The sequence below is a fragment of the Parus major genome, chromosome 20 (assembly GCF_001522545.3).
Source record: "Parus major isolate Abel chromosome 20, Parus_major1.1, whole genome shotgun sequence".
Classification (NCBI taxonomy): Eukaryota; Metazoa; Chordata; class Aves; order Passeriformes; family Paridae; genus Parus; species Parus major.
In genome coordinates this window covers 10,905,073-10,922,214 of record NC_031788.1, presented here as the reverse complement: position 1 = coordinate 10,922,214, position 17,142 = coordinate 10,905,073, and the positions used below count along the sequence as shown (strand labels likewise).

The following is a 17,142-nucleotide window of genomic DNA, read 5'->3' as shown; positions in this document are numbered from 1 at the left end:
TTCTTACCATTGGGACATCCTATCATGGAAAGGTAGTACTAGTAAGGTATCATGTATTTAACCTTATGTCTCTGCATAAACTCATAGTGTGATTTAAAATTTACTTTACAATGTGTTCAAAATCATGTATTGAAGCTTTCAAAATCATCCCAGTTCCTTAGGTCTCTTTCCCTAATCCTCGTTCCTTTTATTACCTCCCTGAAAAAATCTTTCCTGTCTTCTGTATTTCTTTTCCTCCATATTTTGAGGTGTCATTTTCCCAGATTCCACAAAAAATAACAATGGGATTACATTCTCCTGTCTCCCTAGTCCAATTTGTAGGAAGTCTTTCTACCTCTCCCATTGGTGGCCTCTGGCTTTCAAAAAATTATTGCTGATCTCATCTTTATGTGCTTATTTATCTCTGTCTGTACATCCTAGTATTCCTGTCTCTAGTGAGTGCACCTGAAGGAATTAATTGGGTGGGAAAGCTCTTCCAAACTCTCAGAGTGTGCTGCTAAGTTTATAATAATGTTGAGTTTTTTATAACATTTGCCCTTGGGCTCAATCTAGGCCTAATGCAGTGGGTGCCTTTCCAGAAATTTATATTAATAAGTGACCAGCTAGAAACAAAATGAATGGATTTGCTTTATACCCAATGTGTTCTATGTCATCCTGAGGATGTGGGATAAAGGCCAAGGAGGAGAAAACACAATTTGCAGTCTTCATGTTCATGTCAATACACAGAAGAAGAACAGCCAGGGCACAAAGAGGGCAGTTTTCCCCACCTAACCTTGCCAGTGGGCTTGGGGACAGTCCCAAGGGGAGGATTTCTACCTGGTAATGAGATGGCATTTTGACAAGTGGCACTCCATGAATAATTCTCTGCTCCAGCAGGAGCCTAGTGCCGAGCACTTGGAATACTTTCAGCAGGATAATATTCACTCTGCAGTATGAAATCTGTTAATGGGTTTGTGTGCTCAAGATTCAGATCTGCCTGACACCACTCCCAGAGCAGGGTGGAGCTCAGGACCAAAAAAGTCTGGCTGGGGCTGGGAGTATTTGGGATCCACCTTTTCTCTACGGAGGTCCCACTGTGGCTGCTCCTCTGCAGCTGTGCCAAGCAGCCCTGCCTGTCCCAGGGACACCCCCTGATTCCAGGGGAGCCACTGCCAGAGAAAGCATTGCTCCTCTCAGGGGAATGCACTCAAATCTGACTAATTTTCCTCTCAAGCTCCTGACATCTACTGGGGCTCTTGATCTTTCTATGATGTAACCCATTAGTGACTCTATTTTTCCCTTCCTCTATTACACACTTTGTCTCCTGTGCAGTGGGTACAAACATCCAAATGATGTTACACTGGAACAAGACATTTCCCTAGAAGTACTTTTTAAAAATTGATTTCCTTCTATAATTCACATAACTATCCCATACAGCAGCTTTCCTGTTATGACAAATTTCACAAGAACTCATGGTAATGATGCATATTTATTCTTTCCTGTCTCTTTTGAATGATAAATACTCATTCCTCCCCTTCTAGGCACACTCATTAATCTGTTTGTCAACAAATTAAATGCCATTATCTTGCCAATGCTATTGTTTCCAAGTGCCTGAGTGCCTTGGTGCCTCCCCACGCAGCACTCTGAGCACGAGGCTGCTGAATGTTCATTAACACAGAGTTTGAATTCCCAATGAGGCACAAAACTGAGTCAAGAAAAGATTTGTGATGCATTGAGTGCCACTGCAGCGAGATTTTAGGAGGTGCCCTAGAATGGTTTGGAGGGACAGGTACTCTGTCTGGTTAGACAATCCAGAGTGCCAAAAGGAGTGGGATTTGCCCAGGAGTTGGGACCTCTCTAATGACCCCAACTCTGGGTCGTCAGCACAGGAAGGTACGGACCTATTGGAGGTCCTGAGGGCACCGAAAGGATCAGAGGGATGGGACACCTCTCCTGAGAGGGCAGTCTGAGAGAGCTGGGGTCATCCAGCCTGAAGAAAAGAGGGAGATCTTGTTCCTGCCTTTCAGTACTGAAAGGGAGCTTATAAAAAAGATGGGGACAAACTTTTTGATAGAACCTGTTGTGGTAGAACACAGGGCAATGTTTTTAAACTGAAAGAAGGAAAATTCAGGCTAAATACAAGATTTTTTTTTTTTACAGTAAGGGTGCTAAAACCCTGGAGCACACTGCCCAGAGAGGTAATGGATGCTTCATCCCTGGAAACATTCAGGGTCAGGTTGGATGGGACTCTGAGCAAGCTGACCTCGTTGGAGATATCCCTGCTTATTTCAGAGGATTGGACAAAATATCTTTTAAGGTCCCTTCCAACACAAACTATTCTATGATTCTGTGCTTAGGAGAGTTTTAGATACTGATCTACCCATTTGGGTGAGTATTTCCCCCCTTCTGGGGTAGGAAAAATAACCCTCATGGCTACTGCTGAGTCCAGAGTGGCTGGAAAAGCAATTTGGAGGGAGCCTGGCTGTGGCTGCGATCAGAGTGAGTCTCAAGCCTCTCAGTGGGTCCCCACACCTGCCAAGGCACAGATCATGACATGTAACAGAGTGAAAGCCCAGCAGTGAGGCTCTGTGTGAGTCTGGGCACTGCCAGGGCAGCTGTATCTGAGCAGAATTCAAGGATGCTAATTTTGGACTTCATCAGTGAAATTCCACCTGTGTCCTGCTTCAACTGCATGCCTTTCTGGATCTATTCCCCTGTGCCCTCATCACAGCCTGGTCAATTTGATGAACTGCTCAGTGATTCACCCTGCACAAACTTTCACAGCTAAGTGCTTTTGCCATCCTTGCAGAGACAATCCTGAAATGAGCAGTGATTCACCACCTCAGACTAGGGCTTTGGAGACTGATTTCTTTTCTTAAGTACTTCACCCATCCCCTGTTCCACTCTAACTGCTCAGATCCAATAGCAAATCTTTTTTGTGGCAGGTTCTTTTTGGCCATCAACTTTAACCTCAGGAAATGCTCAACAGCTCTGGAGTCAGGTACAGTAAAAGAAGACTCAGGAAGCAAGTTGTGATCATGTATTAAATAAGATAAAAATCATACTGGGAAAAGAAACACACACATCAACTACTGGAAACAGTTTTTAGGTAATATTCTGGGTTTGCTACTCTTTGCCCTTTGGCTGTTCCTAGACAGAAGAGTACTCACCCAGGAGCTGTGCCACCACAGCTGTGTGCTCTAAGAAAACTCATTGCAGTTCTCAAAAGTTTGCTTTGCCTTGCTATCCTCATTATTTTGAAAAAGGGGAAAAAGGCTTTAGGTAAGTAAAAGAAGCTCATCAGTTTTCTCAGGAACATCAAAACTAACATTTCCTCAATATCCTCATACATTTTATTCTTCACCTGCCCTGGCTGGTTGGCTGTTTCACAAGGTTTTTTCACTGTGAAAAAGAAATGTTTCTAGCTGTGTGCCATGTGTTCAGTTTTTCTGAATGTTCCTGGCATTTTCCCCTGGCCTATCATTATTAAATTCATGTTCCATTAATTTTACTCATCTTCCCACTAGCCAAGAAACCTTCAGCACCCACGGAAGAATTGGAAGATGCCAGCCTGCCAGCATCTGAAGACACTCCACAAGCCTTACTTGTACCTGAATCCATCGATTCTCCCCAGAAGCAGACAGAAAGAAACCCAGCACAGCTTCCCAGCCCTCCATTGCTCCCAGCTCCACCACCTAAGGCAATCTCCAAAATCACCAAGAGCATAACAGGTCAGTCACCACTGCTCAGTAAAGATTTCCCTATCCTTGATGTGCTGTCCACCTCCACAGCACTATTAAATCCTTTTCTCATGTCTGTTTTTAACCCCCAAGCTGCTGAGAATCAGGCCACTGATAATGAGTGAGCAGTAACCACGTCTGGTTGCCTGAAAACAATGCACTGATCTTTGTACTTCACATATTTATCTGAACCTCTCAGGGGATTATTTGTTGTGAGTCTGTAGCACTAAACACACATAAAACAAATCAAACCAATTGTGAACATCTGCTGAATCCCATGCTCATATCGATATGCCATAAAATACAAGGAAGATTTAAATGTTTTCATTACCTGGACTCCCACTGGAGAGCAGGACAACAGCCAAACACTAGTTCAAGTCAAAGGTTCTGCAGAGGTTTCTGTCTGAAGGCTTAGCTCTCTAGGGCAGGTCTAAACTAGAGCTATGAAATCTGCTCTCGTTAACAGAACACATAAGAGTGATACACCTGGCAATCCTCTGCGCCAAACTTTGCTGAACGCTTCCAAAAGCAATTCCCCTGGGCCTGATTTTCTAATGTATTGCCAATGTTGTTACATTTCTCAACATTCTGGCACTGCAGAAAGGGTGCTAAAATGAGAATGATTTCAGTTGGTTCCAATTTCAGGGCCCCTACATATGGTAAAAGCAGTTAAAAGGGCCTTATTGCAAATGAGAATCAAGTCCTGACATCTAAATGTCAGACCTGTTGGATATTTAGACTTTTAAATGACAGCCATTATGTGAGCCCCGATTTGCATCCACACTCATCATCTGGCACAATGAGCAGGGTTTTCAAAGTCACCAGGAAACAACACATCAGAGGGGCTCTGTGACCTGACCACTGGGGCTTCTAGAAAATATTGAGGTTTTCAGTCTCTGTGAAGAAACTTACAAGTATTTGTTTCCCATGGAAACAATTCATACTTTGCCTATGTTTAAGAGCTGTAATAACTCAGGTGGGAGCTGGATTCAGAATGGTATTTCAGTGCTCCTCAGAAGCTGCTGTTCAGGTATTTCGCTGTCCTGTGCTGTGGGTGAGGCTCGAGCCTCCCCTTCCACCCTGCAACAGGAACAGGCAGCCCCAGGCCCCCCATGCCTTTGCTCAGCTGAGGAGAAGGCCATGCTTGGCACCACGTGTATTTGGAAACCTGACCCATGCGGGGTATAGAGATTACACCTCCACCAAGCATTTCAGAGCATTTAGAGTTCAGACATTCTGCTGCTTAACACAAGTATTTCCTGTAGCATCTGAGATATTTTGAGTTTTGGTATTTAATTCTCACTTACATCTTCCACAAAGAACAACTTTTAATTTTCTCAATGACTCCAGTAATTCTAGACCTTTTCCAATAGTGATTATACATGTTTATTTTTGTGGGGATGTGGGGGCAGTGCTAAGTTAAAATTAAACAAATACCGTCAGTGAGTGAGAGGAAATACAAAAGTGTAGGGAAAGAGAAAGGGCAATTATGAAAGAAAAGGAAGATGAAGAGGTTGAAAAGCTCTTTTGTGTTTAGGTTCTCCCCCCCCCCCCCCCCTTAACAATGCTAGGGATGCTGTCAGCAGAGGAGTGAGGAGTAAGTCAAGCACCAATTAATCAGAGAGAGGAGGAACAGGGCAAGGTGCCAAGACATCACTTTGCAGGATTATTCACTGAACATCTGTCATTAGGACAAATAAGGTGTGATCTCAGGAAATTCTCAATATTGTCTGAAGCTGCAATGAGGACAAAATTGGCCCTTGACCTGTTCCAGGAACAAGCTGGTGTAAAGACAAAACAAAGTCTTTTCTTTTCCTGCTTTAGGATTGAGCTGAACCCTGGGTCTTGCCCTGAGGAAACATGGACACCCTCTCTCTGTACAGAGGATGAAGTGGCTCAGGAGGTGGCTTTGTCCATCCCCTCAGGCCATGATTCAGTGGGCAGCACTTGATGATAAATGTGCTCTGTCCATCTGCACAGTAGCAGAGAATCAAACCTCCCTTGAGTACCAAGCCCCATCTTTGCTCAGCAGAGCCTGGCTGTCTCCCGGCTAGAGCAGCCACCCTGATCAGTGCAGGAGGAGTGGGAAGGTGTCTCAGACATTGCACATCAGGCACTTTGGCTCTTGGAGCAATGCCCCTGAGCTTTCAGACTTTCCAGATTTTAAACAATTCTGGGCTGGTTTGAACCCTGTCTCCTGTCTGCATAGAGATGAGTAAAGCCATTGCTAAGGGTTCTGGGTTGGAGGGACACAAACGTGCACAAACACCCCTCAGATATGAAAAAAGTAATGTTAGACCTTCCTTGGAACTAGAGAGATTTTATTGTGGATGCAGCTCTCCTCACTGAAGGATGCTCTCCTCCTCATCCCACAAACAGAAAAAGAGACCAGGCTTAGTGTTGCCACACTCAGATTTTCAGTGTCTGGCTTTGGTTATGATTTCAGGAGCTCTTAAGCAATCTTAAGAAAATGCATGTTTTTGGTAACCCTTATGCAGGATTGGCTCTGACAGGAGATATTTAATAGCTGAAATCAATGTTTTTTGGCCCTCTCCAGTTTTCTAGCAAGTTACCCTGTTAACTGGAACCAAGTCCTTGTTACAGAAATATTTCTGGATAATCCTGGCCTGAGCATAAGTTTTTCTCTGCAACGAATTGAAGGATTTATCTCAAAACTAAGAGAAAAAAACGAAAAATTACCTGTGAAAACATGTTTGTACCAAAGCTGCACAAGCTGTGCCAGTTTAAATTCCTGTGTGAAGCACTAGGTGGCAACAAGGGCCAAGAAATACTCTGGGATGAGGCACTCTCATTGCCTTTATCCATCCTGCCAGAGCTGCTGGTGTAAACAACTCCATATGCCAGAGGTTTGGGACACGGATATAGGAAGAGGGAAAGGGGAAGAGGACTGCAGAACAGCAAAACTAATCAGCATCTTTTTCAAAGGTTTAGTTGTCCTAAGGGATACTGTGTGAAGCCTCCAAATTTACAACCAAGGAAACGTCCACTGTGCTTCAGACTCAAATGCTAGGAAATGTATAAATCAGTCTAAATGAATAACTCCAATTCCAGACAAAAGGTTTACATTGCATAGAAAATAGCTGACTCTGGGGCTAAAAAGAGATTAGATTGCCCCACCCTTCTTTTTTCTTGTTAGTGCTCAATACCCCATCTCTCTTTTGGATGTCATTTGGCAAGTTTTGTTATGCAAACATTATCCTCATATTACAATGATTTTGGCATTTTCTCCACGGGCATATGAAAGACAGAGGTCTGGGCTGTGCAGCAATCACAGAGGAGCAGCTAATAGACATTGGTACATTTTGTCCAGACTCAGAACCACAGGGCATAAATTTTAATACAGTCTGCCAGAGTCCAGCAGAGAAAATGCTAGATTGGAAAGCCACCACAGCCCAAGCCTTTGGTGGTTAGGAGCAACAGTGTGGGCAAGCAAAAATGCAGTGGTGGTCTGGGAAAAAGGAGAATCTGATCCTGTGAGAAAGAGGGGAAGTGGGAGAGGCATCTGTTTTGCTAGATTAAAGATCTGGAGTGGTGCAGCAAGAGCCTTTTGAACTCAGTTACTCAGCCAGTTACCTCACAGGAAGAGCAAAACATCACGATTTATCCTCTGTTCAATACAACAAATTAATTTCAGTGCAGACACTGTGAAAAAAAAACAAACCAAAAAACATTGCACAACCTCTTCCCCTCTTGTGTTTCAACAGCAGGAAGTGAAATGGATGATCCAGCCATGAAATCTCCTCCTTCCACCATCCTGAAGAACTATGTCATTGTCGGTTCCTCCCAAATCTCAGGACAAGCTGCCCTCTTCCACCCCTCTGGCCAGAAAAGCTCAGAGCCCCATGGCAGAGGCCAGGTAACAACGCCCACCGGTTCCCCTCACCTGGCTGCCGTTCATCTGCCTTTACCTCCCAGCAGAGTCATTGAAGAACTCCACAGGGCTCTGGCCACCAAACACCGGCAGGACAGGTACCTACAGCCTCCAGGCTACAGGGCTGCATGAGGACACTCATCCCACCACATCATTCTCATTCTTCTTGGAAAATGTTCCTATCCTGTTGTTAGCGTTCTAATTGCTGCTACAGCTTGGCTTTGCCTCCTCGTGATGTCACTGCTTGGAACAAACATCCCTGGTTAAAGTGCTTAATTTGGCAGCTACTTCACTGTATGTTCTTCCTTTAGAAGGGGGCTACTGTGGCACAGGAGTAGGTTTTCAAACAGGTAGAATCAAGATAGTCCTTGATGTACTGCAGAAGAAAACCTTCCCACAAGATACCAAGTTAGAATAGCAAAGGCACATCCTGCTCCAAATACTCTACACATGAGAAATTCTGCAGTTTCTGTGTCTCCTGGCTGACACAGGAGCACATACAAGATCCATTTTTAACAGAAATGTTTTTGTGGGAGTACATTGGGCGCTTTATCTGGGTTTCATTATAAGCCCTGCTGTGTATCAGAGGAGGAGAGAGATAACCTTTGCCATCCCAGAGCTTTGGAGTGAAGTTGGTATAATTTCTCAGCTCCCTAACAACTACTGCCCCAGGGAACAGATTCACAAGATGTCATTTCCAGGCCCTGTTAAACCTTTCTCATGATCATACAATATCATATGAATGGCCATATTTCATGCCATGCATGCTTTACATTAGAAGTACATGTTGTTGTGGGGTTTTCAATCACCACAGTATATCTTGTGATCATATATCAAAGAAAAACATTATTCACCACTCCTCCATGTCTCATTTTAATGGCAGAGACAGGAAAGTAGATCCCCATTAGCCATTCTCCACTTGAAAATGCCATCCCGTGTTGGTCCATGCTGAACTCCCTGCCCTGCCCTTTACGAGCTACAGGCCATTTTTCTCATTCTCATGTAAATTTCTACTGCGGCAATAAAACAGTCTGTGTAAAATCTGGGCTGTGCATCTTTCACCCACAGCTTCCATGGAAGAGAAAGCAAAGGCTCTCCAAAAAAAAGAGTGGATGTCCGTCCCTCGAGAACGTCGAGTATGGAGCGCAACAAAGAGAAGGAGAACTCACTGAATTACAGCAGTGACTCAGAAAACAAGAGGAACTCAGTTAAAGAGTCAGACGAGAACAAAGAAAACATGATCATGAACTCAGAGCTCAAGGAAGAATCTGTTTTTTATCAGGATGAGGAAGTTTTGAACGACTCTGTTATTTCTGGTAAGGAAAGTCACTGTATTACAAAGACACACTCTCACTACCAAAGGGGATGCTCTAAAAGCAGCAGAAAATATTGAGAAGGATAAATTCCTCTACTGTCACACCAACTTTTTGAAGGAATCCCTCTGAAAAGCTGAAGTTAAGTTGGAGTCACAGTGATTGTGATTGTCCTCCAGGCAGTGCACACTGAGATGTATCACTGTGCTTCACCCTGTCAGTTACAGATCCAGCCTTGGACTGCTCTGTATGATCAGGAGCACTCCCAGACATCCCTCTGTGAGCAGCCAGAGCTTTCTGTACACCCAGTGCCAGTGCTAGAGGTGTTCTGGAATTTCAGGGCTATTCCATGCAGTGACGGTACACAGAAAAGTTATCACTCTATCACTGATAGAGACCAATCAGTCTAGGAAGGACAGACATGTAGAGAAAATATCTTAGAAGAATTAAGTTTCTCTCCATTTGGTCCTTTTTACCCCTTCTTGAGACATATGGGGAATGCATTTTATAATCCTCTGCAATTATTTAAGTGAGCTTTGGCAAAATAATCAGCTCTCATTAGAAAATTTGTCATTCAAGGTTTTTAATGTTTTCCATGTTAGCAAGACAGATTAAATCTGAAACGAATCCTTCACTCTCTTCATGAATGCATTAAAATAAGGCAGGCAGAGAACAATTTATCAAAAAATAATTGTTATAGCAGATGAAAGATGAATTTTAAAAAGTGTCTTTGAAAGCATGAGCCAGCAGACAGGACATGAGTTCTGCTGCTGTGTCTTAAGATACCAAGTAACAGAACAGACTCCTGAGGTGAGGGAAAAGAAAATAGTGTCTTCCCTAATTAGTGTGCATTTAAGGATAGCTCAAAACACTAAAAACACCTTTCAAGTTGTATTTTTTCCTGGCTATGTGTGTAAAAGTGGCCTCTTTTGATAAAAATTTTAAGAGCCAGAGGCAGCCAGGCAAAAAATACATTATCCCCTATAAGCAAAACCAAATCTGAATATTTAACTATTGAAGGTGAATAATTTAACAAATGATTTAACAAATAACTATTCATTATGATGATGATAGGAGGGCACTGGTTATTGTACAAGTTTCAGTGATATCTAGAAGCAACTGTGGGCTTGCCACAATAAGTGCCTGACTTCTGGAAAATTCCTGCAGTTGAAGGACAGTGGTGGTGTACTGGGGATGGCTGAGGCCAATTGAGAAAGAACAGACCTGTTTTAAAGATGATTTGGCATTATTGTGGCTGCAACAAGAGTGCTGCTTGGCACAGAGGATACTGAGCTCTGGGACTGATGTCCAGTTAGAGCAAGCTGGGACATTCCCAAGGCAATTCTGGTGTGGAGGCACTGCTGGTGCCAGCATTCCCTCAAGTGCACCCTGCACCTTGCAGTGGTGCAGCAGCAGTAGGGACAGCACCAGAACAATTTCCCTAAACATCTCCAGATTCCTTCTAGTTTGAAGAAATCTGGGCTGGTTTCCAAGTGAGAGAGTAAAACTATCCATTAATCCTGAGCTGTTTTACAGTCCCTGAGCTGCCTCAGAGTGTCACCTGCTCTGCCACTGCCACCACGACAGGGCACAGTGCCACAGCCCTGTGGCTACAGCGAGGTACAGACAGGTCACGTAACTTTGGAAAAAGGGAGGAGTGATGTCTTGGTTTTCCATTCCTAATCAATAAATAATAATTTGAAACTGCTGAAAACACAAGACAAGACGAGCTTACAAAACAACGTTACTAGAACATAGCCCAAAATTGGTAACTGGTGCAACCAAGGCCTGTCCAGCATCAGGCAGCGTCAGGATTTGCTTTTGATTGATAGAACAGTGAATATGATAAAAAGAACAGTAAACATACAGGAAATTAAATGTTATGATTCCACTGAATTAAAACAGGAAGTTTTTGCAGGAACCTGCAGCCTGAACATGAAAAGGGTGTGAATTTCCCAAGCATTTCTTGTTGACCTAGCTGAGGTGTGTTAAATCACGAATCAATCCAGCCAAGATCCTGCCTGAGGTAGATGGTCAGGGGGCAGACTGGCACTGAATGTGCCTGATTGATCAAGAAAATTAACCCTTAGAAAAAGAATACTTAAATAAGGATTTTTTGCAGGTTCAGTTTCTACTGAGGCAGTAATCAGGAAGGAATTTACCTCAGGGGGCTGAAGATGGATGTGGAGAAGATAGCTTGGGACTTTCTTTTCTCTTTCTTCTCTAGTTTTGTTTTATTCCTATGCACCTATTCTCTTTTAATATTTAGATTTTGCATGTATACTTGCATTTTAACCTGTTCTGGTAAATTATGTGATTGACAGAGGGAGCTGACACTGTTAATTAGGATTTTGACCCCACTTCCTTTAAAGTCAATGACAAAAATCCTATAGATTACATCACTTTCCATGGCCCCAAGGTGCCCTGCCCTGGGACAGGGCAGTGCTGCAGCTCCGGTGGACACACAGAGCTCCTTGTCCATGTGCAGTCTCTCCACAGAAACCTCCTGACATGGTCAAATTCCTCTTACAACCTCTGTAAAACACTCAGGTGAAACTGGGAGCATGTGCAGGGATACCCAAGAGTTTTCTAGCCCCCTTCAGGTTGTTTCCAGTAGGAATTCTGTTGGTTCCTCCGCACCCACTCCCAGCGTGAGAAACCCTGTCAGAGTCCCAAGTCTGTGGCTTTGTGAGCCAAATGCTTCTGGTGGAGTCGGATATTCAGTTAGCAGAAGGCTCTGTGTGGCAGCAGCCAAATCATTTAACTTCCCTACCCATCTGTTAAATGTATATCTGCTACTTCAGACAGGGCTGTGTGGTTTAATTTAATTAATGCTTGCAACAGACTGTGAGAGAATTTCAAGGAAGGTGCTAAATAAGGGCACAGCTTTTAGGCTCCAGAAAGGGGTTCTGAGCTGATTATGGTTCCTGAAAAGTTTTACTTTAGACAAATGCAACTACTGAGAGATTTTTCACTGCTCACACAGGGAGACCAAAATTACTCTGCCCCACTCTTCCCAACAGGTAAATGTGGGAAGGAAGTTGTACAGACTCCTCCCTCTGCATAAAGAAATTTGAGATCAGTAGGGATAATAAAAATGGAGGTCCACAGATCCCTAGCAAATAAAACCCCAGTATTTGGCAATGAGAATCTATCTAGGATTTAGAATCTCTAGCATCCTTTAAAAAACAGCCTTTAATCCTATCTCAAATGCCAAACAAAAAAATACCGACTAAATGTTGTTTTCTTTAAAAATGAGGTGACCTTCTCCAGAAAAGGTGAAGCATTAAATTTAAAAACCCCAAACCCTTTAACGCAAAAAGGAACCGAAATAAATTAACCTCCTATTACACACTGTGCTCCCAAGATGAAACAAAGATTTAACTGCAGTTCCTGCATGCACTGAGGAATGTGTTCCCTTTGCATTTGCAGTGGTTTTGTGTCTGAGCCCTGCTCAGCTCTAGTGCTGCTTTCTGACATTAATGTGTACAACTGCTCCTTGCACAGCACCATGCAGACCACTGTCATTCCTTCTCTCCAGAAGTTCCTGTTCCATCCCCAGGAGCTGTCTTTCTAATAACTTTCCTTTCTATGCATGTCCCAGGTACTTTGCCAAGAAAATGCAAGAAAGAACTGCTGGCAGTAAAACTACGGAACAGACCAAGTAAGCAGGAGCTGGAAGACAGGAATATTTTCCCAAGGAGAACAGATGAGGAAAGACAGGAAATCCGGCAGCAAATTGAAATGAAACTCTCAAAGTAAGTGTTGTGAAGGAGAACAGGGAGGAGCCTCCCTTTACAATGGAGCATACTCTGAGCCCTGCCACCCACCCCCAGGTCCATTGCCTGCAGGGCACTATCCACAAACCAATACAGCACATTTTCAGCTGTCAATCAGTCACAGGAGAAAAAGTCTTAACTCCCTTTTCAGTCAGGATTGTCTTGATTTCAAGGGAAAACAAGACAGAAGTCAATTTGGGAGACAAAATCCTGCCAAATCTACCTGCAGCTCTGCTGCTGCAATCAAGATTTGGAGGTCCTCCAGAAAACCCAATGCTTTAGCAAAAATAGTAGTGTAATTATTTATCAACTTGATTTGGTTTTATCAGCTCTAGCTGAATGTGAGGATAAAGGCAACTGTTAGAGCTGCATATTTACTTGCCCAAGGGAAAGCTGCTGCACAGGTGGCTGCCCTGGTGCCTTAAGGCAGATGCAGCATTGCCCTCACCTGGGGAAGGTGCCTGTGTAAGTCCAGCTTCAGGCACAGCAGGGATGCTCTGGTTTTGATCAGTAACCAGGGCAACAGGGAAGAGCTGTGAGAGAAGCAGCATCGGTGTGGTGTGCAGCCTTAAGCAAAGATTGAAGGTAACAGGGAGGCTCAGACTGCATCATTTGGGTTTTGTGTGTGCTTTTCTAAGAGCTGCATTTGGATATCTGCAAACATGAATATTTTAGAGGAGACAAAGTGGATTGTTAAATAATCTGTGCTGTGCTGTCCGCATGGGGACAGCGAGCGCTGCTCACCGCCAAAATGCTTGGGATCAAATTGGGAAACATGAATAGAAGTTCATTTTCAAGGCTTATTAAATATTAAATATCTCAAGCCTCTCCTGAAAGAAACATTTATTGATATTTAGACTAAGTCATTCATGTGCATGCTTTTGATTAAACTTTACCTCCAGGGACAGGGAATGAGAACAAATGTGTGGATCAGAGCACAAGTCCTAATGGACCAGAGTTTATGGAGGGGAACATCTCTGCCTTCACCACTCCTGCCCTCAGCTAAGGAACGAGCTGCTGAGGGAACACAGAGGTGGTTTGGGGTGCCCTTTGTGGTGCCCCTGCAGCAGCAGAGATGGAGTTGTGGTCCCTCCACCGTCTCAGTGACTGCACAGCAGCACTTTGCACCCAAATGGGAGCAGTGCTTTGTGCCAGGGGCTGCACAACTCAGTGCAGGCAGCAGACTCTGCCTCAGAAAACATACCGCATCCACACGGGCAGAAAAGATCCCCCTACGATGTACATTAAGTTCCAAGAGCTACAGACAGAGCAAATCATAGGTGTGTCCCATTAATACCCATCACCTCAGGAAGCAAAGATGGGCCTCGATCATCCTGACCCTGCAAGCCTTGTGCATGCCTTTCAGGGAAATACTTCACATTGCACCCCAATATCATCAGTTCCATTATTTTGGCCATTCAATAACTCATGAGATCTCTTCATGTATCAGGAGCCTAATCTGATTGCTTTAAAATACACAAAAAATTATTTCCACCCCACTGCATCCCTGAAACCAAGTTCAACCATTATGAACTATTCCCTGAATGAGAAGACTGTCATATCCAGCCCCATCTCATATTGCTGAAATGCCTAGAAGGTCACATCTCTTTTCAGCCCTGCCTGACTTACCTTAGTGTGAAAGCTGTGATGAATTTCAGCAGGTTCAGGTGCTGTAACTACAGCCTTTATCCCTTTATTTTCATTCACTATTTTTCTTGCTTAATCATGAGCCTAAAGAAATACTGTAAGGGATGCATCCCTAGAGTCAAATGTCAGTACAAGGACTTGCAGAGGACATGCTGGACAGGTGAGAAGGGCTCGTCACCACCACGAGGCAGGAACTTTGCTGTGTGTAGGTGAACGCAGCTGAGGGAGCCTCCCCTGAGTGCTGTGATCTCATGCAGCAATCTGGGGTGCAGCCCATCAGTGTCACTGGTGAAGTCTACAGGATGGCTAAAAGCCATCTTTGTTCCAAGTGTTGGAAGCCAGGCCTTAATTTGGTTCCTTCTTCCTGGAACGTGGAAGATTGAGCGCATTTCGGGGAACAGACGGCACAGAGATTGCTGGAATAGCCAGGAAAGGCAAAACAGATTGGAAGCAGTCTCCCACACAACTTCCAGCACATATGGGCTGGCAGAACTCAGCTCAGCTCTTAACTCATCCACCAGAATAGAACATGACCGTGCAAACAAACTCAGGTGGTGGATGTACACAGGAAAATATTTACAACACCAGGAAAAAGCAAGTGGGTGTCCAAAAACTCAACAGCCAACCAAAAGAGTAAAAATCAGTTCTGGCAAAGGCCAGAGAGCCAAAGCCCCAGAGATATCCCTTGGGAGTTTCTGACTAGGTCTCACCCCATGAAACCCAGGCCACCCCAGAGCCCACACTCAGAGCAGAGGCTGGCTGTGGTGTGGAAATGAAACCAAACTGGGAAGAGCCAAATTCTTGGATGAGCTTTTGAGGTGTTTGCACTCATTCGTATCACTGGTACTTGTGCAGCACAGTCTCTGTGTGACAACTTGGAGGTTTGTAGCTGAGGAATGTGGTGCTGGGGTGGGAAGTGCTGCCTTGGGAGATGAGATCCAGTAGAAATTTCTGTTCTCTGCAGGGCTTTGCCACTACCTGTGCAGAAAAGAGCAGCACATTGCTGCTGCTGCAATAGTAACACTTAGATAACAGCAAACCATGAATCCACGTGTACCATCAGGCTATAGATCTGTGTTTAGCACAAAGAATGATCTATGGGCAGATTAGCAAGTAGTTATTCAATGGCTGACTGCATAAGAATGGCACATAACCAGGCAGTTGTTAACAGGGTCGATATTTTTCAGCACAGTTGCAGGGGGATGGTCTGTAGCTGTCTAGCAAATTGCCTCAGCCCACAGCTAACACAGCCTCACTCTGTACTCCAGAGGAAAAGGTGTGCTAACATAGATAATGTGCAAAATACACCAAATAATGGTGTTTATATAGCTTTAAAGATGAGGAGACAAAAGAATAGCATCCTCTCAAAACCACTGTATTATTGAAGTGGTTCTGGTTGTAACACATTTCAACAGTAGCTGTGATCCTGCTGAGAAAAGCAACTCTTATCACTCTGATGGATGTTTATGAAGTCAAAGCTAAAACCCCTATTTTCCTTTACTTTCCCACTCATTCCATCTCAAAAGAGAGATTGGGAAATTCTGTATTTTGAGACAAATTCTACTTTTACAGCAGTGCAAATCTACCAACTTCAGATTTATTATTGACTGACAGCAGCATGAAGAGAGATTCCAGGATTCATTTATGTGCATCGCTGCTTTTGAAAAGTGTATTTCCTGTATTTCGTGCTCCCAGCCAATTTAATCTACCACTTGTTGCCGTGGAAACGTGGACTTTTCCCTCCTCCTCCCTCCAAAATGGCAGTATTCCAGTTTTCCCTATGCTGTAGTGCTTCTCTTACTAATTCACGCATCCCCAGTGCCCCAGAGCATGGTTTCCACTTGGAATACTCTACTGTGCATTAGGCAACAGGGCTCCCAACAGGTCTTGGTTCCATTATTATGTGTTCAGAGCACAGATAATAAGCCCTCAATGGAATTCAGTGAATTGAGAGCTCTTTGTGTCACGAGGCAGAAAAGACATTTGCAAGTGCGATTGTTTGCAATATCTGCTTCCTGTCTCACATACACACTTTGCTCTAGAAGGGGTATCAGCTGAAACCTGGGGGAGTGAAAGACTTGCTAGACTGAAGGGTGACTCAGGTAAAGGTTTAATTAAATTTGATATGTGACTGTTCAGAAAATTGATGTTTGAAGTGGCTGTGTGGCTCGTGCTTCTTGAGAATATAACCACAATTAAAGACACTCCAGTATAACTTAATGTCTCAATGAAAATACCAACTCCTGGAAAAGATTATACTTGTAATATTCACTTCATGTCTTGCTTTACCTCCTCTGGTATTTGTACAAGTACACATGACGTGTGAAGTGGCACTTAAAAGATGATGGGGACAGGAATTAAATACAGAAATGTGGGCAGAGGAGTCAGACAGGAAGAGCAAAGGGTTTGTGAAAACAGAGGGGAACCAAAACTTGAGCACCTAAAGCTGATCTTTACCACTTTGAAAACATTGGCTTGGGTAAGTGGATGATGCTGGGCCAAGGTTTCCTGGCAACAAAAAGTGAAGAGGAGGCATCTTTATTCAGTTGTTACCACACCTGGAATCTGTAGTTGTGCTGCTGCCCTGAGGTTCCTGGAGAAGGATTTTCAAGTTGACTCACCCAGGAACTGCAGACGTAGCTGAAAGCACACCCAGATGAGACCCTGGCTTGTCTCACAGGTAACAGAGTGTGGAGTTCACAGTGCTGCTGGACACAGAACAATACCAAGCAAAAACACTTCAGACTGGCAGCCTAAAAGCAGAACAGCAGCACAGCTCTGCACAGAGCACT

The 17,142-nt window shown here is 43.9% G+C and overlaps 1 protein-coding gene across 3 annotated transcripts in view; it reads left to right on the top strand.

Annotated features, from left to right (window-relative positions):
• The window catches only part of PHACTR3 (phosphatase and actin regulator 3), a 99,959-nt gene that overhangs the window by 58,384 nt on the left and 24,433 nt on the right, over positions 1–17,142 (top strand). For 2 of the 3 annotated variants that reach the window (XM_015647478.2, XM_015647480.3), the window contains exons 5-8: positions 3,507–3,710; positions 7,445–7,709; positions 8,680–8,927; positions 12,529–12,682. In XM_015647478.2, coding sequence (XP_015502964.1) covers positions 3,507–3,710; positions 7,445–7,709; positions 8,680–8,927; positions 12,529–12,682 — 871 coding nt within the window. The remainder of the gene's footprint in view (positions 1–3,506; positions 3,711–7,444; positions 7,710–8,679; positions 8,928–12,528; positions 12,683–17,142) is intronic. The other variant, XM_015647479.2, reaches the window with a different exon arrangement.